This window comes from Bufo gargarizans, chromosome 7 (assembly GCF_014858855.1).
Source record: "Bufo gargarizans isolate SCDJY-AF-19 chromosome 7, ASM1485885v1, whole genome shotgun sequence".
Taxonomy (NCBI): domain Eukaryota; kingdom Metazoa; phylum Chordata; class Amphibia; order Anura; family Bufonidae; genus Bufo; species Bufo gargarizans.
In genome coordinates this window covers 185,457,931-185,482,609 of record NC_058086.1, presented here as the reverse complement: position 1 = coordinate 185,482,609, position 24,679 = coordinate 185,457,931, and the positions used below count along the sequence as shown (strand labels likewise).

At 43.8% G+C, this 24,679-nt stretch overlaps 1 protein-coding gene across 1 annotated transcript in view; it reads right to left on the bottom strand.

Moving 5' to 3' along the window:
* Positions 1-4,048: 4,048 nt before the first annotated feature.
* The window catches only part of LOC122943195, a 51,245-nt gene continuing 30,614 nt past the window's right edge, over positions 4,049-24,679 (bottom strand). Inside the window, exons 10-15 of the mRNA XM_044300753.1 lie at positions 20,555-20,599; positions 13,688-13,738; positions 11,586-11,654; positions 8,495-8,542; positions 5,759-5,824; positions 4,049-4,226 (exon numbers count right to left, since the gene is read on the bottom strand). Of these exons, the coding sequence (XP_044156688.1) occupies positions 5,783-5,824; positions 8,495-8,542; positions 11,586-11,654; positions 13,688-13,738; positions 20,555-20,599 (255 nt within the window). The 3' untranslated portion in view covers positions 4,049-4,226; positions 5,759-5,782. The remainder of the gene's footprint in view (positions 4,227-5,758; positions 5,825-8,494; positions 8,543-11,585; positions 11,655-13,687; positions 13,739-20,554; positions 20,600-24,679) is intronic.

The window sequence follows — 24,679 nt, the reverse complement described above, 5'->3', positions numbered from 1 at the left end:
AGCAAGGCCTTAGTGTCAGTTTAGTGTTTCTAAACTGGAATAGTTTATTCCAGTTTACTCCCCCCTCTTTGAGGAGGTGTGGAATGTTCCCATGTCCTGCCTCATGGGGAGGAGAAGGAAGTTATAGTTAGGCCGAATGCACACATACCAGTGTATTAATGTATTGCGGCGGCAGCAGGGAGCGCACGGCGTCATAGCAACCAATGATGCTGTGCGCTCCTGCTCTCAGCAGGAATCCAGCCCGTGGTTCCACGGACTGCTAAAGGCCGTGAAAAACAGCCGTGTGCATTCGGCCTTAGAGTGTGCCAGCCACCCCGGCTAGAGGAAGGCTGTGCAAGTAGGAGCTCCCAGAAATAGGGATCCCAAACCAGGATCTTGTCTCGGTTGAGACCAAAGATCTTAATTCCCAATCTGAACCCTTCAGCCTCAACTGGTGACAAGCAAGCAGCACCTCCAGAACTCCAGGAAGAACCATTCCCTGTTAGCTAACTGTGAGTAACATCCAGAGACCAGGAGAAGCCAAATTCCTCCTCAGCTAGCCAGTCCCATACACAGCAGAAGATAGAGCAGAAGACAGATTCCTGCCACATATTACAGAGCCATAAGCAGACGACTAATCCTGCAAGAGAGCTCCAGGCACATGATAGAAGCAGAAGAGATATTGATCCCTGCCATGCATTGCCAATACCTGCTGGGACCCAAGACTATTGCTGTATCTCATGTGGATTAATGCTGCATCAAGTAAAGACAAGTTGAAGTATATTCCAAGTCTGGATCTCATTCATTACTACCAAGTGCCTCAATTACTCCTACTAGCAACACACTCATTTATTGAAAGTGAGCCAGGATCCAGGAGTCCAGCCGTACCCAGGTAGGAGACACCGTTGACACTATTGCCATTAGCAAACAGAGACATTACCCCACTCTGGCATTCCTCACCTGGTACGTGAGTTTCAACATCTTAAAGGGCCCTGAGACTGTACTCTGCGCACGCTGCAATTGGCGTCACGAACAAAAAGCATAGACTATTATACCCATGTCCGGACCCACTGCATATTTTGGCGTCCGCCTAACCGTACCACGGTCATGCTCATTGCACATGGAGCACCGCCTTCTCTTCAAACAGAGTGCCGGATGTTGGACCCCTGCCGATTAGATATTGATAAGCTATCCTGCAAAACCCCTTTAAAATTGTAGTATATTTTTTTCATATTTTTGCTAAATTTTAAACATTTTCTAAGACTGTCGATGGCTTAACCTTACACAGGCTGTCTAGACCTGTACCTAATTTATGACAGTGGCTCAACTATTGATTGGCTGGCTCACGTTGAGGTAGAATTTTACACCAGAAATGTGGCACAATTTTACGACAACATATTGCATGTTAAGCCACACCCCTTTCCTGCAACATCACACCTCTTCCCAATAACCCACACCCCTTTTCCAACAATGGGCAGAATCTTTCCTTAAACTTAGATGCGCCAAATTGTGACTCTTTATGTTAGGTGCACGCACACACATTAAATATGCCCCTCTTTTTTTTTTTTTTTTACCTTTTTTTGTGGCATTTTTAAGTAGCAGTTTTAACTATGTCTTTTCACGTTTTTTCACGTAGCCAGATGTTATTTCAAAGTCTATAGTGCATTATGAAATGCACTACATTTGAAATTTTGTTAATCATTGATTTTTTTGCAATGGGTTTTTCATGGTTTTGTAAAACACTGCATGAATAAAAACATCATTTAAATGCAGCAAAAAACTGTACGAAAAACATATTTCTTTTTTTTTTTTTGTAATAACAGCCTTAAACCACAGTTTTAAGGGGAAAAAATGTTTTGTTTTATTTCCAGAGATCACTGTAGAAGAACCCACTAGCTCATTATAAAAATCATTACATAACCAAATCATCTTAGTCCTCATTCACATCTTCATTTGTCGGATCTTTTACTTCACTGCCGGATTCCTACACTGCAATGGGGTCCAGTGGTGATCCAGACAATTTCTGGCATACTGTAATTGCCGGGTTTTGGCCGGACATAAACCGTTGTATGCCAAAACCTGGCTGGAGTACAGGATCTGGCAGGCTGCTTTGTGTCGAAACAGCCTGCTGTATCTTCAAATGGAGATGTGAACGAGGCCTTAGGACACATATATCAAAATCTTGGCCTTCCAGCTGTTTCCAAACTACAACTTTACCATCATTCTCAAACAGCTTACAGCTATCAGAGCATGCTGAGATTTGTAGTTTTGCAACAGATGTGGGGTCACGAGTTTGACATCCCTGCCTTAGGAGAAGGACCTAAGGGGACATTTTTGACTGCCTAGTCCTTTCTCCCCATTGAAGAGTGACCACTGTGAAAAGAACGACACTGCTCATCAACCTTGCTTGGGTTGTCCCTTAAGTTCAATTTACATGGGTCACTGATCTGTCATTAATGAGCTCTGATAAAAAATACAGCTCATTTACCTCCATTTACACGCAGCAATCATCATACTGTAGGAGGATGAATGATCGTTACTATGATCATTGATTCACATACAGTTTTATTTCTGTCGGTAGCGTATCATGATGAGATATATGACATATATCGGTAGCTTCACAGGTTACACAATTTACACTCAACAAAAATATAAAAGCAACACTTTTGGTTTTGCTCCCATTTTGCATGAGCTGAACTCAAAGATCTGAAACATTTTCTACATACACAAAAGACTCATTACTCTCAAATATTGTTCACAAATCTGTCTAAATCTGTGTTAGTGAGCACTTCTCCTTTGCCGAGATAATCCATCCCACCTCACAGGTGTGGCATATCAAGGTGCTGATTAGACAGCTTGAATATTGCACAGGTGTGCCTTAGACTGCCCACAATAAAAGACCACTCTGAAATGTGCAGTTTGATCACACAGCACAATGCCACAGATGTCTCAACATTTAAGGGAGCGTGCAGTTGGCGTGCTGACTGCAGGAATGTCAACCAGAGCTGTTGCCCATGCAATAAATGTTTATTTCTCTACCATAAGTAGTTTCCAAAGGCGTTTCAGAGAATTTGGCCTCACAACTGCAGACCACGTGTAACCAATCCAGCCCAGGACCTCCACATCTAGCATGTTCACCTCCATTATTGTCTAAGACCAGCCACCGGACATCTGCAGCAACAATTGGTTTGCATAACCAAAGAATTTCTGAGCGGTTTGCTGACGTCAACGTTGTGGATTGAGTGGCCCATGGTGGAGGTGGGGTTATGGTATTGGAGGGTGTATGTTATGGACAATGAACACAGGTGCATTTTATTGATTGCATTATGAATACACAGAGATACCGTGACGAGATCCTGAGGCCCATTGTTGTGCCATTTATCCACGACCATCACCTCATGTTGCAGCATGATAATGCACGGCCCCATATTGCAAGGATCTGTACACAATTCCTGGAGGCTAAAAACATCCCAGTTCTTGCATAGCCAGCATACTCACCGGACATGTCACTCATTGAGCATGTTTGGGATGCTCTGGATCGGCGTATACAACAGCGTGTTCCAGTTCCTGCCAATATTCTGCAACGTCGCACAGCTATTGAGGAGGAGTGGACCAACATTCCACAGGCCACAATCAACAACCTGATCAACGGAGATGTGTTACACTGCGTGAGGCAAATGGTGGCACACCAGATACTGACTGGCTTTCTGATCCCCCCTCCCCCCTCCAGTAAGGCAAAACCGTGCACATTTCAGAGTGGACTTTTATTGTGGGCAGTCTAATACACACCTGTGCAATATTCATGCTGTCTAACCAGCACCTTGATATGCCACATCTGTGAGGTGGGATAGATTATCTTGGCAAAGGAGAAGTGCTCACTAACACAGATTTAGACAGATTTGTGAACAATATTTGAGAGTAATGGGTCTTTTGTGTATGTAGAATATTTTTCCGATCTTTGAGTTCAGCTCATGAAAAATGGGAGCAAAACCGAAAGTGTTGTGTTTATATTTTTGTTCAGTGTCATTTTATAAACAAAAAATGTTTTATTAAAAAAAGAGAACACAGGTTTCATCTGCAGGGAATTTATTGTGTGGTTTGAAGAAAAGAGAAAAAAATAGAAACAATCAATATGTAAATCTCTATAAAAAGATGATCAAAAACATTTCAGAAAATCAGAAGATTGAAAATGATCCATTTTGTCAGTTTTCATTTTTTAGATTCCTCCAAGTTGGAAGCTTGAGTTCCTGTGGAGAATAAAGGAGTGTACAGTATATTACATATATTAGACATGCCATCATGGAATAATGTGAATAATGTGCTAAGGCTCCTTTCACATCGGGGACCTCTGTCACAGAATTTTTTTTAAATGGTGGAGAAAAAAGTCCTGGATGCTGGACTTTGTTCTCTGCTACAAAACCATTCTTCTGAATGGAAACTGAACAGATCCCATTATAGTCAGGGGGGTCTCTTAGGCTCAGTTTGCCTCAGTTATGTGCCGAATCTGGCACTTCCATTATGTTTGTTGTATAACAGAGAAGAATTGAAATATGAAGAACAGAAGTGAAAATAGCCTTAGCTGAAAGTCTGGACATCCTTTAGATGAAAGGTGATGAGACGAATCCCTGTTAGGCCTCCTGCACACTCCGCAAATTGAATGCAGTCCATGTGCATCCCACAATTTATACAGGACCTACTGTAAAAAAAAAAGCCCATTCTTGTCCACAAAAGCATGAATAGGACCGGTTCTATAATTTGTGGCCCGGTTGCATCCATGTGTCCTGTACATTTTTATTTTTTTGGGGACCCATAGAGATGAATTGGTTTGTATGCGATCCACAAAAAATGCGAATCAGACATGCACCAAAAATGTGCGGTTGTGTGCATGAGGCCTGAAGCTGTGTTCACATCCAGGAACGCTGCATATTATATTGCACAAAAAAGCTTACTTTATGTAGTGTAATACATGTCCAAAATGCCACCAACAGCTTCCAATTGCTCTCAGTGGGCAATACACACTCTCACGCTCTTGGGCACATTTTTTCAAAGTTTTCAAGCATTTTAAAGGGGTTGTCCGGGTTCAGAGCTTAAACTGGACATATCCTCCTTTTTCGCACCTTTGGCCCCTCTGCTCCGATGCTCTCCCTTGCCCGGCACTGTATCGCGCTTTTCAAACACCTGATCGGTAGGTTACTTGGAGTTGGACCCCCACCGATCAGATAGTGATGACTTATATTGAGGATAGGTCATCAATATTGTATTCCCAGAAAACTCCTAATATGGATGTCTTAGGCCTCAGGATAGGCCATCACTATCTGATCGGTGGGGCTCCAGCACCCCACACATCAGAAAGATGGCACTTTTGTTTGGCCTTTTGAATTTGGAAGATGCTATTGTGGCTTTAACCCTTTTCTGCTGGGCTAACCTGCAAGGGCACACCCACCACCGTGGTTTCCGTGGCCACATCAATGACAACACAGACTCCCATTGAAAATAATGGAAGGTGGTTACCTAGAAAATCCTGTGCCGTTTTCATCCATATGGCCGTGTGGCTTTTAAGTGGACAAATTGTCTCTAAAAGCATTTCTGAAATCCATACTTTAGGGTGCAGGCTGGCTGCGAGATCCGCATGCAGACTGCCATTAAATGCAAGGATGCGCCTGTACGTATACACTTGAAACAATGGCGAGTACAGATGCGGCTGACAGCATTTGGATTCTGCTGCCGAGCAGCACTATGTACTGGCACCCATAGGAGCTAGATAAAGGCGTTTACTTACCACAACTGTATTATGTTTCTTTGTCTATCCGCCAAGACCACCCAGTAAACCATTTAGAAGATCCAACTGTAGGAAATAAATACTTGAATTATATGAAGGGAAATAACATTTTCATCATAATATATAGTAATTATTATTATGTGACATTTCATTGGAATGTGTCCGTTCACACATCAGTATATTTTAACTGATTGCGGGTCAGTAAAAAAATCATGGAGACACGCACTACTTTGGTCACTGATGCTCTGGAAATAAATTTTCACCTGAGCAATGTCTGTGGATGTCTGTGGATTACAGATGACACACGGAGGGTTAAAAAACGGATACATGGACCAAACACAGATCCTTCACAGACATCCTCACAAATGAATGGACACAGAAATGTGGACGAGGCCAGGCCGTAGACAACTGTCTACAGAGAGATATTTAGTTTGGCGATTTTCACTTGTCAGGTCCCAAGTCCTGTTAAAAAGTCAGACTTTGATTCAGAGCGGGACACTTCCAAAAGTTGTCGCTTGCGAGATGGTTCTATTTTCCAGAGAGATACCTCTTTGCATATTGTTTGGGATAATTGGAAACTCTGATTTCAAGCCAGAACTTTCCCATCTAACATCAGTGTCTAGCCTCACAAAAATCTTTAGAAAAGCCTTCTCAAAAAAGGGGGCCCAACTCCATATCAATGCTTATGTTTTTTTGGAAACATAAGCTCATGGTGGTCTGGTGTTCACATACCTTTGGTTACATAGTATAGTTAACTTCTCTTCTCTAGATAAATTTATCTTCATCAATAATGTGGGAAAATACTAAAATACTGTAGAAATGAAGAACTTATGCCTTTGGGCACAATAGTATAATTATTCCATTGGAAGAGCCTGTTATATTAAATCTTTTTTTTTATACTGCACAAGTATTTACCGGAGAACTTCCATTATGACAACTTCTTAAGCTGAGTTCACATCAGCGTTCAGCCTTTCCGTTCTCCTGCTCCTATAACGGAGCAGGAGAACGGAAAGGATGGATTCAACACAGAACTGAGCTAAACAGAGCCTACAGACCCCTTAGACTATAATGGGGTCCGCTAGGTTTCCTCTTGGAGGAAGATTTTTGAAGCGGAGACAAAAGTTGTGCAGGCAGGACTTTTGTTTCCACTTCAAAAATCTTCCTTTGAGCGGAAACCTAACGAACCCCACTATGGTCTATGGGGTCTGTAGGCTCCGTTCGGCTCCGTTAAGAAGCCATCCTTTCAGTTCTCCTGCTCCCGGGGTCAGTACAGAGATCTATCCCATCATCTATTTATCCCCAGGACGGTGACTGTGACGAGGGGACATCCTCTGCGTCTGGAGGAAAGAAGGTTTGTACACAAACATAGAAGAGGATTCTTTACGGTAAGAGCAGTGAGACTATGGAACTCTCTGCCTGAGGAGGTGGTGATGGTGAGTACAATAAAGGAATTCAAGAGGGGCCTGGATGTATTTCTGGAGTGTAATAATATTACAGGCTATAGCTACTAGAGAGGGGTCGGTGATCCAGGGAGTTATTCTGATTGCCTGATTGGAGTCGGGAAGGAATTTTTTATTCCCCTAAAGTGGGGAAAGTTGGCTTCTACCTCACAGGGTATTTTTTTTTTCTTTCCTCTGGATCAACTTGCAGGATGACAGGCCGAACTGGATGGACAATTTTTTTTTTTCGGCCTTATGTACTATGTTACTATAACAGAGCAGGAGAACCGAAAGGCTGAACGCTGATGTGAACTCAGCCTATGTGTAATTCTTTGTATTATTGTTCTTTGGACCTAAAAATCATCTGAAGATCTAAAACCTTGGAGACATTGTGGATCATAATCACTCACCACATCAGTGTCCAGTCTTACAAGAGGTACACGGACCCTGATACACAATATCTGTGGATATTTTAAATATAATATTGGCATTTGGGGATTTTGATGTGGCCTTTACCGTGGCATTTTAATTTGGGCGTATGCTATGTTTTGCATTCTTGACTTGACCTCGACCTATACAGCTGTCATGATGTATCTATACAGTTGCCAAACATTTGTTCCATTACTATCCATGGACTCTAGATCAGGATGGACTATTACAACGTGAACGTCAGATTGAACACATCTCCCCTTGTATATGAGACCTCTCCTTTTATGCGTCACCCTTGTTTGGCTTAAATATTTGTGGCGTCAGCAATGGGCGAATACTGCTGATCACAAATCTCTGTATGGCTATATGCTGCCTTGTTTATACTCCTTTATTCTCAATAAAAAAGATTTATATGTAAATATAATATTGGTATTGAACCATATCATCTCTTCTTATAGATACGATTTTCACCACCACAGTGGGTATCACATCGTCCTGGTCCTTTTCCCTGAGCTCCTACCCTGTATCACATTTTCCTCTTGTTTTGCTGTAGTTGAACAGTGGCTCATGCCAAATGACAAATCTGCATTGCATAAATGGATGCCCAGACTAGGACTTAGATCACAGCAGAGATTGAAGGTTGTTTTAACTTGTACTGTATCTTTTGTTGGCTAAACAACAACCTCCTCAGAGCCATCGTGAATGAGGGTCCTACAGAAAATGACCATAGTATGACACAGGTATAGGCCACCTTCACAACATTTTTATGAAACAGTCACATATCAAATATATCAGAAATATAAGTTGTCCTTGTGTATTGTGGAAAAGGTGGTATATTGTATAAACAAACCATATAAACCATACTCACCGCTGTACATTCGAGTTGCCCTAGAAGGTTTCCAACCACAGGGATGTTCTGTAATAGCATGTGTTATGTTAAAACTAAGATTTATATGATATTATAAAAAGAGAGAAAAAACAGTGACCCCAATGTAATATAACTCCTTTATAATCTCTTGTAAGGCCACTTCTTGAATATGGGATTCAGTTTTGGTCTCCATATCCAATGATGGACATGGGAGGGCTAGGAAGGGTTCAGAGATGGGCTTTAATGAGAGGCTTAGGCTGGGGCTACACAGCGATCTTGGGTGTGACAGCAGGGTTGGATTTTCTGTGATTCTGGGGTAGCAGCTGCGAGTCCCCAGTCCCTGCTGGGACCCCATTCATTCACACATGTCACGCCTGTGAGGGATGAGAATCCATTTTGCATGAACATGTCCTCCATCTTGTACATGTGTGGTAGAATTAATGAACCAGCTGGCAGGATTAGGGAGTCTCTGTGTATATAGATCAAATGTTCCTAGCTGCAAGGCCCAGGTAGTAACCCCCTCACTTCCTTATAAGAGTCTGACATACAAGAGAGAGTTATATTCCCTCTGTATTCGGGATGCGCTGCTAACGAATACTAACTTTGAGATAAGATGTTGCAGAAACGTTTTAATTAGGAAGAAATATTTTAGTATGGTACGGAAGTATTACCTTTTATGAATAACCAATCAAATCATTAATTTCGATTTCCACCCCCTTGGCGGTGTGCCAGATTTATCTATGATTATCTGTATAAAGATATATGCTTGTATGGAATAAAGTATGAGAGTGTATCTGATTCTGCGATGCGCCTGTGTCAGCTCTTCTGAGTTCTCATCAACCCCGACAATTATAGAGAAGGGGTTTTTGCCCCAACACGCCCAAGATCACTGAGAAGTCTCAGCCTTAGGGCTCATTCAGACAAATGCATATTTCTGTCTATTCACTTCATTGGGGCCATAAAAGATGTGGACAGCCCATTGTGTGCTGTCCGCATTCGTACTTCCATTCCACGGCCCCACAAAAAAGATAGAACATGTCCTATTCTTCTCCGTTTTGCAGACAAGAATAGGCAGTTCTATCATTAGGCTGGCCGCTCCGTTGCACACAGCCGGCATCCTTATTTCACAGATCCTAAATGAGCCCTTATAATGAGAGGCTTGAATAGTCAGGCCTGTTCAGCTTGGATAAAAGACACCTTAGAGGTGATCTTATTTAATATTCTTTCCAAAGACCTTACAAAGGACCAGGGGATGTTCATTAGGTGTGAAGTTATATATAGACATCAATACAGAAAATGGTTATTTCCAGTTAGAGCAGTCAAACTGTGGAATGTCCTACCCCGAGATGTAGTAATGGCAGATAATATGTCAGCATTTAAAAAAGGGCTAGATGCTTATCTAATAGCAAACAACATTGAGGTTTATAATTAAACTAAAAATTTAGGGCCTGTTCACATCTACTTTGGAGGCTCTGTCTGGTGCAGGTTCCGACAAAAAGAGTGAAAAAAAAAGGCCTACATGCAGGATGTTTTTCCGCTAAAAAAAGCAGACACCTAAACGGAAACTGAAAGGACCCCATTATCCCCCTAAAGGGGTTCTCTCTCTTCACCAAGTGGCATTTATCATGTAGAGAAAGTTAATACAAGGCACTTACTGATGTATTGTGATTGTCCATATTGCCTCTTGGGATCTTTGCTGGCTTGGGATCTTTCACAAGGCCAAAATTGTCATGGCAATTGATCTGACCCCCATGATTTCGCTGTGGAAGCTTCGATCATTGGACAGGGGGAGACTCCATCCTCAGTCTAACCCCAGAAATGCCGTGGTCGCTATTGACAACCGCATCTGATGGATTAAATGACCAGGATCGGTGACATTACCAATCCCAGTCACTGCTGGGACACCTTGTATGGAGTGAGCTCAGCTGGCACGCTAATGCATATACAAATACTGCAGAATCCATTAAGGGGTAATTATCAATGGGGTCTGTTCAGCTCTGTTATCATCTGTTATGTGCTAAATCCGGCACTTCTATTACTTTTGCCTTTATGCCCCTCTATCAGAGCCAGGGACAGATTGGCAACTTAAAGTGGCCCTGAAATTTTTCTTTAAAGTGGCCCCATGTTGTAGGTGGGACTAAATTGACAACAGGCAGGGCAACATAAGTAGACAGGGCCTGCAATACCATAGTGCAGCACAACGTACCGCCACTGCAGAACCAAATACCACCGTGCAGCACAATATACTGCCGCCCTCTCCACTGTATTCAACTGTATCATCGTCCTAAGGATGGTAATACAGTTGAGTTCAGGAGGGTAGCTGTGGCCGTTGAGCATCAGATCATTACAGTATGTACCTGGCCTGCGGCCATCAGGGGAGCTTTTGATGGTCCCCTGGGAATCAGCCCACTGGGAAATTTCCCTGTAGGGACTATGGCCAATCCGCCCCTGAACAGAGCAGAAGAACGAATATAACTAGCGCAGATATGAACGTAACATAATGTTGTATAATTTGTCTGAGAAGGGTTGAGCTTGATGGGCATATGTCTTTTTTTTCAACCTGCGTAACTCTCTCTATAAAAATATAGGGGGACGTTTTCTAATAGGTCGCAAATTTTGTTGCACTCTTTCCTATTCACCCACTTTTTAGAAGTGTCGAGAAAAGCGCGTGTGCCGTAGGCGTGGAGTGGGTGGTGCAGCTGGCCTGCCACAGTTATCTTTATTCACCCCATTTTTCTGGTGTGAATAAAGACATATCTATGGCAGCTAGAAGGCTGCCGTAGATTACAGTGTGTCGCATGAAGATGCGCTGGATCTATGAGAGGAGTTTTCCTCTGCATAAATTTGGCTCATCCTCCAGCTACACAGGGGGAATCCAAACCGGCATACAATGTATATATTATTGCTAGGATTCTTTAATAATTGTCAGAAAATGCAAAAATGAGTGTGTGAAATTGTATGAAGTGTGATCCTTCGCTCATGCAATCCCTTTACAAGTTGATTGGGAAGTCCAATCAAGCTCACAAACGAGACATTTCCTAAAGAAAATAATAAACTAGGATAAAAATTATGAAAATATAGTATACATTACCAGCACTGCACCAATAACAGTCTTAACAACGGAATCAAGTATTTTGAGAATGCCTGGAGTAAGAGTTCCCTGGAAAATTTTAATTTAATAGATGTATATATATATCATTATATACACATATAAATGCATATCACAAATCATATATTTAGACTCCACTGGGAGAAAGCAGATTTTCAGTGTGAATCATAAAAGATGTCCAGACTCCTTCATCAGGGCTTTTTCTAGCACCAGGCGAGAGCTGTGACCGTACGGTGTGGTATATCAAGGGAATGTGGTATTTTTTGTACTGGCACACATAAGCGGGCACTATGGAAACCTTAGTTCTACTGTAGACACTAAAAGGGACATGTTTTGTACTGGCACATGCTATAAAGAGGCATTTTTGTACTGGCACACATAAGGAGGCATCTTTGTACTGGAAAACAGCAAAGGGCTAAAAAGCCTGTAATAATACCTCTATTGGGCCCTCATGCATAAACTTAAAACTTATCCTTTATTGTGAAAATAATAGTAAAAAATTATTGCCTCACATGTAATTATAAAACTTTCAGGGCGTCGCAATAATTGTTTGAAGTGTGCAGAGCGAGTGACAGTGTGTCCGTGCAGGTGTAAGTAGATGCATCAGAATGGGCTATATGACCTATTGGCTGTTAACAGAATTCTATTATTGCCTCACGGATCCCCAGTTTCTCACTCACTGGTAACGGTTTTTGAGCTTTATAATTATTTGTGTGACACTTTTAAAATTTTATTATTATTTTCACAATAAAGTTAAGTTTTAAGTTTATGTATGAGAGGCCAATAGAGGGATTATTACGAGCCGCTGCTTTGGAGATATACATTCCCAATGGGTTTCCTCTTAGGCGGTTCCTAATCAGTTGTATCTATTTTTCTACTGGCACACATTTGGGGCATTTTCTATACTGGCACACATTATAAGGGGCCTTTTTGTACTGGCACACATTATAAAGGGGTATTTTTGTACTGGCACACATTATGAGGGAGCATTTTTTGCACTGACACTTTTTGTACTGGAATGCATTATAAGGGGATATGTTTGTACTGGAATGCATTATAATGGGGTATTTTTTGTACTGGTACATATTATAAGGGGGCATTGTTTGTACTGAAACACATTATATGGAGAATTTTTTGTACTGGCATATTTTATAAGGGGGTATTTTCATACTGGAATGCATTATAGGGGTATTGTTTATACTGGCACACATTATAAGGATGTATATTGTATGCACAATTATTTTGGCAGACACTATGTATGAAGCATTGTTACTGTAATATTTGCTGGGTGCAATTATCATTCAGGGCACTGTGTGCCAATTATTGAAGGGGGCACTATCTGTGTGCTACTAGTATTTTCAGGGAGACTGTTTCTGCAGTATAATATTGGGGAAGACAGTGGGCACGGCATTGAGGGTGGCAGGATGGGGTGTTCAGAGGGTGGAGAGGATAATGGAAAAGTAGAAAACTAAGATGTCTGCATGTCAAACCCTGCAGAGACAACATATGGCTGAAGGAAGTCAACATGGCAGTCTGGTCTGAATGGAGGAGGTGAGGAAAGAGAATGTCTACATGAGAGGAAACATCACTGGGTGTAATACATATGTGGTGCTGTATTCTCCTGTATGTTTGGTAGTGTGGGATGTAATTTTAATCCATCATGTGGTCTCTGTCTTTGGGCAGGAAGATTAGCTTGTCACTCAGTTATAGGTTGTCACTCAGCTTTCCCAGTTCTTGAGGTGCATTATAGGTGTCAGAAAGCTTTCTCAACCCTTGGAGTGGGGACCTTACAGCTTGTCACTCAGCTTTCCCAGTTGTCATATAGCTTCCCCAGTTCTTGAAGAGGGAGCTTATATTTAGTGCATGTCAAAAATTGGAAAGGAATAGATGTCATCTATAGTGATGTTATCCTTATCTGTATTGTAGCATACTGTAGTCTTCAATTTTTTTAGTTTTCTAAACAATTTTTAATAATTATAAAATTCTGCTTGTTTATAATAACAATTTGTTTCCTGCTCATTGGGAAAAGGCATTTTTTTAAATGCTATTTCTACCTATATCCAATATTAACTTAAGTATCTTACCAATGCATCTTTAATGCCCAGTAAGTCCTTCTGTATGCAGCCAAGAACCTCCTATTAATAATAAAAAGGCAAAGTAAACCATAATCATTTGTAACATCACATTTTGTCTCAGTTTCACTAGATCGAGGTCACCATGAAGCAAACACTATCCATACTGCTAGGTCACTAGAAACAGGATACTGCAAAACTTTCTTATATATTCATCTCAGGCTTTCCTTAAAGGAATTTTCCAGTTTGCATCCACATCCTTTAAAATATTCATTGATGAAGGTAGCTGTCATTTTTTTGTGATGTATCGTTGACCTCTATTGCTTCTTTCTTCAGTTCTGGGCTGTGGTCACATGATCATGCCCATGCAGCTCCTTATTATTTCCTGTGATGTCATGTCCATGGGCAGAGCAGTGATAGGGGTGTGTCTATATGACTAGCTGGGTGGGAGGAGCTATAAACGAGCTGGGTGTTGTTAGGGGCAGGGCTGGAGCTGTGGCAGAGAGAGAAAAAGTGCATCATGGGTTTGGTTGGATACAGGAACAGGAAGTGCTACGTACAGGGTGAAAAAAAAAAAAAAAGAGAAGGATTGGTTTATATGGTGAAAACGGGTCAGGAGGATCCAAACAAAAAAAAAAAGCATGGGGAAGATGTACATGAGAATATCTGTTAAAAACCATAGTGATCCCAGTAAACCCTTTTAAACATTATAGGTAATGTAAAAAGAATATTTTAAATTAAATAATTCTCCTGGTTCCTGTAACCATAAGGCTACATTCACTTAACTGTAGTGTTTTGCGGTCCATCCGCAAAACACGGATACCAGCCTGTGTGGGTTCCACAATTTACAAACCACACAGGGCCGCAGCTATCATAGAAAATGCCTATTACTGTCTAGAGATGTCGCGAACATAAAATTTCTGCAAATGTTCGCGAACGGGCGAACCGCCATAGACTTCAATAGGCAGGCGAATTTTAAAACCCACAAGAGGACTAACACTTGGACTGTTTCAAGGGGACTAACACCTGGACTGTGGCATGCCGGAGGGGGATCCATGGCAAAACTCCCATGGAAAATTACGCAGTTGACGCAGAGTCGGGTTTTAATCCATAAAGGGCATAAATCACCTAACATTCCTAAATTGTTTGGAATAACGTGCTTTAAAACATCAGGTATGATTTTGTATCGATCAGGTAGTGTAAGGTAGTGTAAGGGTTACACCCGCTTCACAGTGACAGACCAAACTCTCTTCCTCCACCCAGCCACGTACAACACCAAGGGTTCCGAAAGCTGACAACAAGCCCCCTGGGACGCCTGCTGTGGTTGGTCTTCCACCTCCTCAAAGCTACCTTCCTCTTCTTCAGACTCCTCTCTCTGCGCTGCCGCAGGTCCAGCAATCGACGACGACAAGGCTGCTTCTGGTGGTGATGGTGACCACAACTCTTCCTCTTCATGCTCATCTACGGCCTGATCCAGCACTCTTCGCAGGGCACGCTCCTGAAAAAAACGCATATGGGATGAGGTCGATGATATTGCCTTGGGTTTGACTGACCAGGTTTGTCACCTCCGCAAAAGGACGCATGAGCCTACAGCCATTGTGAATGAGTGTTCAGTAACGCGGCAAAAAATACCCAGCTCCGCAGAGGCTGTCCTCTTTTTTTTTTTTTACTTAAAAAAAATCTGTTCTTACCAGTTTAATCTCTGTTTTGTCCCCTATCAGGGGCCGGTGTATGGAATAGATTTTAAGAACCGGGAGATGGAAAAAGATGCTTAGTCGGTCCTCTTACTTCCAATTTGGGGCACTGTGCATGCACCTTGCAATGTACTGGGCTACCCGATATGAGTGGTATGTTAAGTAGTACTATTCCTATCAGTTTAATCCCTTTTACTTTCCCTATCAGGGGACGTGTATCAAATAGAGTTTAGACAACAGCAAAGAGTTGTCAATAGTTGACTCACTCATGACATAAATTTTATTCATCTATGCGTCAATCTTGGTGTAGTGATGACTGTGTTCGTGTGTACGTTTGGTAGATTGCAGGCGATGGCGGTTTTTAAAAGCCTATGGTCATGCTGAGGTAGTTCAGTGACAGTTAAGTGACCCAGAAAACAATGATTCTGCAGTGTGGGCCCATTGTTGGCCTAGTAGGCTTTAATGATCACCTTAGATGATCACAAAGAAAATTAATGTTTTTTCCATGCAAAATTATCCAGCCGATTGCTTTTGGTCCGTTCACAATGAAGCAACGACCTTATCATCTGGGGTGTGCCAACATTGCCATTGCCAACACACTCATAGAGGTGATCGCTTCATTGTGATACGCAAGCCCCTTCACCACAACAAGGTAATGATCATGAAGGGGAATTAACACATGTATGTGCCTTTTTCTCTGAGGGAGGACCCCGAAGGGCTGTGGCGATGCGTAGGACTTAAAAAGCTCCGCATGTCCTCCATCAACAACACGTCTGTAAAGCGTCCTGTCCTTGCCGGCGTTGTTGTGGTAGGAGGAGGATTACTTTCACCTCTTCCCCTGTTAGATTCCCGTTGTGCTGTGACATCACCCTTATATGCTGTGTAAAGCAAACTTTTTAACTTGTTATGGAACTGCTGCATCCTTTCCGACTTCCGGTAATTCAGTAACATTTCAGGCACTTTCTGCTTATACCGGGGGTCTAGTAGCGTGGCCAACCAGTACAGGTTGTTCTCCTTCAGCCTTTTTATACGAGGGTCCCTCAACAGGCATGACAGCATGAAAGACCCCATTTGTACAAGGTTGGATGCCGAGCTACTCATGTCCCGTTCCTCGTCCTCACTGATCTCATTGAAGGTCTGTTCTTACCCCCAGCCACGTACAACACCACGGGTACCAGATAGGTGACAACGAGCACCCTGGGATGCCTGCTGTGGTTGGTCTTCCTCCTCCTCAAAGCCACATTCCTCCTCTGACTCCTCTTCCTCAGATTCCTCTTCCAGCGTTGCTGCAGGTCCGGCAAGTGATGATGACAAGGCTGTTTCTGGTGGTGATGGTGACCACAACTCTTCCTCTTCAAGCTCATTTACGGTCTGATCCAGCACTCTTTGCAGGGCACGCTGCAGGAAGAAAACGTATGGGATGATGTCACTGATGGTGCCTTCGGTGCGACTGACTAGGTTTGTCACCTCCTCAAAAGGACGCATGAACCTACAGGCATTGCGCATGAGCGTCCAGTAACGTGGCAAAAAAATACCCAGCTCCGCAGATGCTTTCCTAGCACCCCGGTTATACAAATACTCGTTGACGGCTTTTTCTTGTTGGAGCAGGCGGTCGAACATTAGGAGTGTTGAATTCCAACGTGTCGGGCTGTCGCAAATCAAGCTCCTCACTGGCATGTTGTTTCACCGCTGAATATCGGAAAAGTGCGCCATGGCCATGTAGGAACGCCTGAAATGGCCACACACCTTCCTGGCCTGCTTGAGGACGTCCTGTAAGCCTGGGTACTTATGCACAAAGCGTTGTACGATCAGATTCAACACATGTGCCAAGCACGGCACATGTGTCAACTTGCCCAAATTCAATGCCGCCAACAAATTGCTTCCATTGTCACACACCACTTTGACGATCTCCAGTTGGTGCAGAGTCAGCCACTGATCCACCTGTGCGTTCAGGGCGGACAGGAGTGCTGGTCCGGTGTGACTCTCTGCTTTAAGACAAGTCAACCCCAAGACGGCGTGACACTGTCGTATCTGGGATGTGGAATAGCCCCTGGGGAGCTGGGGGGGGGGGGTGCAGTTAATGTTGAGCAAGACGCAGCAGCAGAAGAGTACTCAGCCGAGGAGTTTAGCAAAGAGGATGGAGTAGGAGGAGTAGCGGAGGTGGCAGCAGGCCTGTCTGCAAGTAATGGCGGTGTCACCAACTCCTCTGCAGAGCCACGCATTCCATGCTTGGCAGCCGTCAGCAGGCTTACATAATGCGCAGTGTACGTGATATACCTACCCTGACCGTGCTTTTCAGACCAGGTATCAGTGGTCAGATGGACACTTACCCCAACACTGTGTGCCAGACATGCCATGACTTCCTTTTCCACCATAGAGTACAGGTTGGGGATTGCCTTTTGTGAAAAAAAAATTCGGCCGGGTACCTTCCACTGCGGTGTCCCAATAGCTACAAATTTTTTGAAGGCCTCAGACTCCACCAGCTTGTATGGTAAAAGCTGGCGGGCTAAGAGTTCCGACAAGCCAGCTGTCAGACGCCGGGCAAGGGGGTGACCCTGTGACATTGGCTTCTTACACTAAAACATTTCCTTGACAGACACCTGACTGTGGGCAGATGAGCAGGAACTGCTGAAGGTGAGAGGCGGAGTGGTGGATGGTTGAGAGGCGGCAAGGAGGACAGCAGTGGTTGACGTGGCTGAAGATGTTGGACCAGGAGGAGGATGGTGGCTTTGAGTTTGTGTGCTGCTTATACACCGGCCTAGCTATCGATTTCTCTATTAAATCAGCAGCAGCTGCACTGTCCCTCCTTTCACTAACACTGCAGCTTCCGAATGAATCTAAGATGGATGCTGTCCTTGCTTTTTAATAGGCGGTGGGAGGGTCTGGGAGGGAGGGTCTGCTGCTGATTGGCTGGAATGTGTCTGCTGACTGTGAGGTACAGGGTCAAAGTTTGCTCAATGATGGCGTATAGAGGGCGGACCGAACATCGCATATGTTCATCCGCTGCGGCGAACAAGCGATGTTCGCCAGAAACTGTTCACCGGCGAATAGTTCAGGACATCTCTATTCCTGTCTGCAGTTGGGGACAAGATTAGGACATGCTCTATATTTTATGCGGGGCTGCGGAACAGGACTATGGATGTGGACAGCACAAGGTGCTGAAAAATGATTTTTAGCTTATAATGAGTACAGTGCAATAATAAAAGAAGCCTTCAAAGGTGTACATAGCCTTTAAGCTCTGCCTCAGGCATGGCTTAATAGGCAGTGAGAAGAATTCCCATAAACTGTATTAGTATAATATTGCAGTCTATGTTATAAGCAATGTCCAAATCCCCAAAGAGGAATTAAAATGTTAAAAAGTAAAAGAAAATTAGAAAGTTTAAAAAATAACACACAAATATATAAATAATTTCAAATAATCCGCCTTTCCCAATTTTGCATATAAAAGTAAATAAACATAAAGAATAATAATAATTGGCATCACTGCATCTGAAAATATCTGATATATCAAATTATGAAAGTATTTATTCCTTCTGCTACATGTGGGTGTCAGAATATGGCGATGCAATTTTTTTTTTTTCTCAAAGCATTATATTTTTCAATGGTAAAACCATAATAAAGCAATATGAGTTTGGTATTGATGTAATCATATTGATCTGCACAATAAGGATATCGTAATTTTAGCACATACCATGAAAACAAACCCTTAAAAATGAGTGCAATTGTTTTTTCCGTTTAACCTCACAAAGAATTTTTCACCGTGATATTGTAATGCATGATGCACTTTCTCTGCCACAGCCCCGGCACCGCCCCTAACACCTCCCAGCTACTTTATAGCTCCTCCCACCCAGTCACATGGAAGCTCCCCCATCACTGCCCCTTTTGCTGCTTTGACACGCCTATGGACAACATAGGAAATAAGAAAGATCTGCATGGACATAGTCAGCCCAGAACAGGAGGTAGGAGCAATAAAGATACAATACATTACAAAATTACAGCTGCCTTTAAAAAAAAATTATTATTTTAAAGAATGTCGATGCAAACTGGAAAACCTCTTTAAGGGGTTAAATGAATTAGAGAACTTAATATTTGAATTGTTACACAGTCCAATTAGAAATGGTTATTGTACTTTCTCAGATAAGGGAGTGGTACTGTATGAACTTCTCATCACACAAGAGATCACTTAAAACTTGAAACAAACCCCAACTTCACCAAGACATCATTATAGCAAGTGAGTTCAGGAAGTGCGTTACTATCATGCTCATCGTTTCTTTCCTCCATTATTGTGACCTCTCATCATTCTGCATTTAACCCCTTCCCGACCTGCACCATATTATTAAAGATGGGGCCAGCTCTGGAATAGAGCGAGCACCAAAGCCACAGGGTGCCTGCTGTTTCACACAACAGACACGAGGGGCCGATGTCTCCGATCGGCGATAAAGTCGATCGCAGACGTTTAACCCCTCAGATGCCATGGTCAAATGTGGCCACAGTATCTGCATGGTTAAAATGCAGGATCCTAGTGCTCCAGCACCGGTAACAGCTTCCTCTGGCTAAGATTGGGGAAGCTGTTACCCCTGTAGTGATAGGCCAGAGCCTGCAGGTGGCAGCACTGCATTGGAATATACTGACTTGTGTATTTGGTAACTGATAAAAATTAATTAATAAATATAATAACAATGTAATGATTGCTTGCTGTGGTCACCTATGGTGACTTAAAAAAATAAATAAATCACAAGTCAGTTTTATCGCCTAGTGAACGCTGTAAATAGAAAACCCAGAAACTATGGCTGAATTAAATTTTTTACCAATTCCACTCCTTATTTGGAATTTTTTTCCAGCTTCCCACTACACCGTGTGCAATATTAATTAGTGCCATTAGAAAGTACAACTTTGTCCCACAAAAATCAAGCCCTCATACGGCTATGTGAATGAAAAAGTATAAAAGTTATGGCTCTGGGAAGAGGCAGGGAACAAAAAAAAAAAAAAGGAAAATCCCAGGGTCTTGAAAGGGTTAATATGCACAGCAGGTCCAATGCTCTTCTTACACCCTCACTACCTGCACTTTATATAGGAGGGTTGTATTACGGTGCAGTACCCTCCTCCTGCCTCTCTAGTAGGTACTTCGAAATATGTTGGTAATATGGTTTATAATAGCAAAAACGTCTGAAAAACGTTTTCTTACCAAATTCTGGATAGTGTTTGGCAAATCCAGAGTTTCTTTTCTTGCCTAGAATTAAAACATTGAAAAACAGGAATCAGCTGTAGTTAAATAAAGTCACTTCCCTCCGATCGACATTCTCTGTTCATTCGTTTCCAGGCATCGGCATCAGTCCCTCTCTGACCTATAATAGCATTTATTGTGATTTGTTTGCAGTGCCTTAGCTTTACAGATGGAGTTTAGGCGCGCAGGGGTTATGGCAAGGCTACCGGAAGTTTTAAACATTTTTGTTTTCATTTGTTATATTGTTTTCGCACTTATCATATTTCTTTACAAGTAGGGTACCTGCACACGTTGCGGAATACGCAGACTTTTTAGCGCAGATTGATGTGCGGAGAAACCACAGGGTAATACAGTGCCAGCAAAGTGTGAGAAATTAGACAATTCTCACGTACACTTTGCTTTTTCCTGTGTGGAAATTGACCTGTTGTGCAGATTTAGAAATCTACAGCGTGGCAATTGTTTGAGTGATTTATGGTACGGACTTTCCCCTCTTCAACCTATTCAATGGAAGGGTGAGATCTGCAGAAAATCTGCATCAAATGTGCACCAAAAACCGCAAGTAACACATGTAATTTTTGGTGCGGATCTGGTGCCACGGCAGTTGCTGAGAGAGCAGAGCCTCTAGGTGTAATGACAACGCCCCCATTGCCCCTAGAGGCTCATTTGCATATATTAAAAACATTTTTCTCAGGTGTAACGGCAACGCCCTCATTGCTCCTAGAGACTCATTTGCATATAATAAAATGTCACTTTTCTCAGCAATGCGGGCACATATGAACATGGGACCAACACAGATGCCTTCAGCTGCCAAGCGCACATGTAACAGGTCAGCCAGTGTCATAGGTACAAATCTGCTTATGAACACCCTATAAGTCTATAAATTCTGTCTTGAGATGTTCTTTACCTTGTACACCCCCCCCCTCCCCTTCACTGGAGCAAGATTCAGACAATTTTTGGGACTTTTTAAATTGTCTCAGCTGATAAATCTGGCTTAAATCAGCTTAATGGGCTAAACAATCCAATTTTCCCATCCACTTTTCAAAACTGTAGTGAGTGGAGTAAACATGCAAAATGTCTCAATATTTGTGAGCAACTAAGTCCGAAAAGTGTCAAAGCCCTATTATGGCATTTTTTTAAAACAGAATTCTGGAGTGCAGAGCTCGATAACTTCCCTCTGTGCTTTGCATTCATCAGCTTGTTAGAAATACTAAAGGGGTTTACATTATTCAATAAAAGGTCATTTCAGTCTCTGTTTAATGACTAAGCCTCAGTGATTGCTTTTGTAATAAATCAATACAATAACTATTTAACCCCTTAAGGACCAGGATCATTTTCACCTTAAAGAGGACCTTTCACCGATCCTAACATTGTGAGCTGAGCAGGGGCGTAGCGTGGGGGGGGCCAGGGGGGCCGTTGCCCCGGGCGCCACTCTGCAGGGGGGCGCCGTGTGCTGGGCTGGCACAAGTTAAATCGCCGACACTGTGTTTTTTTTTCTTCACACAGCGTCCGGCTGCAGAGCAGAGTGAGGAGGCGAGAGGGGGCGGGGCATGCACGGCAGTTCCCGATAGGCTCCGCCCACCTCCCAGGCGGGAAAGACAGTGCAGACTGCAGAGCCAGGAGCCGGAGGCAGCAAGAAGAAGCAGAAGATCATGGCTGGATTGGCTGCAGCTGAATCAGTAGGAGACTGTAGTCCAGCCATGAGCCTGGAGACAGTGATTACACTTGAATTACTTAGTGGGGGGCACTGTCTGTGGGGGCAGTATTACTTTGTTGGGGCCCTGGGGGGCAAATTACGTAATGCACACTGCCCATTACGTAATTTGCCCCCCAGTGCCCCCACTAAGTAATACTAACTGCCCCCACAGACAGTGCACAACTCACTGCACACTGCCCATTATGTAATTTGCCCCCCAGTGCCCCCACTAAGTAATACTAACTGCCCCCACAGACAGTGCACAACTCACTGCACACTGCCCATTATGTAATTTGCCCCCCAGTGCCCCCACTAAGTAATACTAACTGCCCCCACAGACAGTGCACAACTCACTGCACACTGCCCATTATGTAATTTGCCCCCCAGTGCCCCCACACACAGTGCACAACTGCACACTGCCCATTACGTAATTTGCCCCCCAGTGCCCCCACAGACAGTGCACAACTCACTGCACACTGCCCATTACGTAATTTGCCCCCCAGTGCCCCCACAGACAGTGCACAACTCACTGCACACTGCCCATTACGTAATTTGCCCCCAGTGCCCCCACTAAGTAATACTGCCCCACAGACCGTGCACAGTTGTGGCAGTGTTACTTAGTGGGCCACTGGGGGGCAAATGACATAATGGAGGGCATTGTGCACTGTCTGTGGGGGCAGTTAGTATTACTTAGTGGGGGCACTGGGGGGAAAATTACATAATGGGCAGTGTGCAGTGAGTTGTGCACTGTCTGTGGGGGCAGTATTACTTTGTTGGTGCACTGGGGGGCACATTACGTAATGGGCAGTGCCCATTATGTAATTTACCCCCCAATGCCCGCACTAAGTAATACTAACTGCCCCCACAGACAGTGCACAACTAACTGCACACTGCCCATTATGTAATTTTCCCCCCAGTGCCCCCACTAAGTAATACTAACTGCCCCCACAGACAGTGCACAATGCCCTCCATTATGTTATTTGCCCCCCAGTGGCCCACTAAGTAATACTAAGTGACTGAACAAACGCATGCCCTCGCACAATCCACCATGATCTGGCCGGCCGGAAAGTACAGGAACAGCCGAACAGGAGGAGTTAGATCGATGACAGCCAGGTAGGGGGCATGGCGCGGGCGGTGGCTAGGAATCAGGAGAAGATGTTAGAACTTAGATGGATGGATCACAAGTAGGGAGCGTGGCACGGGCGCCGGCTAGTCGGGATTCGGACTCCAGAGCGCCGGCGCCCCCAGGCAGAGTGCGCTCTACGCGGTGGCCTACTCTGCTTATGGGTGGCGCCGGCCCTGGATTCAAGCGACCCTGAGACAGAGTGAGTGACAGTCAGTGTCACTGTCCCAGAGTCCCAAAGTCCCACCCTGAGTGTGTAATTTGGTCAGTAGTTTACTGTGTTGGCATGGGCTGAGGGCAGGCAGGCTTTAGGGGTAATATATGATAATATGAGTTAAGTGCCACTGTGCCAGTCAGTGTCATGAGAGCCAGGCCAAGGCTGCCAAGCAGATGGCACCATGGCACTGCAGTCAGAGTGCTGGTGAAGGATGACCAGGGACACTGAGACAGTACTGCCTCTCTGGGATGCCATCTGCCCATCTCTGCTGTCCATATACCAGGCCTACCCTGGTATATAGACAGCAGAGATGGGCAGATGGCATCCTCTGGGCAGTACTGTCTCTCTGGTCATCCTTCACCAGCACCCTGACTGCCACGGTTCTGCTTGGCCTGGCTCTCATGGCACTTCACTGCCTCGTGCTTGGCTATCAGCGCTGAGTGACTCAGTGCCGATAGCCGAGCACCAGGCAGTGAAGTGCCATGAGAGCCAGGCCAAGCAGGTGGCAGTCAGGGTGCTGGTGAAGGAAGACCAGAGAGACAGTACTGCCCAGAGGATGCCATCTGCCCATCTCTGCTGTCCATATACCAGGTCTACCAGCATTAGCCCTTGATATACCAGCTGCCTGCCTGGTTACCCCACCTAACACTCAGGGAGACAAGTGACTCAGACTGTTAGTGGGGTGACCAGGCGGTATATGAAGGGGTAATACTGGTAGGCCTGGTATATGGACAGGAGAGATGGGCAGATGGCATCCTCTGGGGGTTGTATCTTACATGGGACTGTATGCTGGAGGAGCTGAAGGGAGAGTGATGTATTTTACATAGGACTGTTTGCAAGAAGGACTATAGGCAGGGGGAGTGTTGTATCTTACACAGGACTGAGGGGCTGAAGGGGGCCATAATTATTACTATAATACTACAGAGGTGGTCATTATAATAATAATACAGAGGGGGCCATTATATATTATAATTATACAGAGAGCATTATACTTATGGGCACTACAGGGGAAGGGGGACGTCTGTTATCTGAGGATGATAGTAAAGTGAGGCA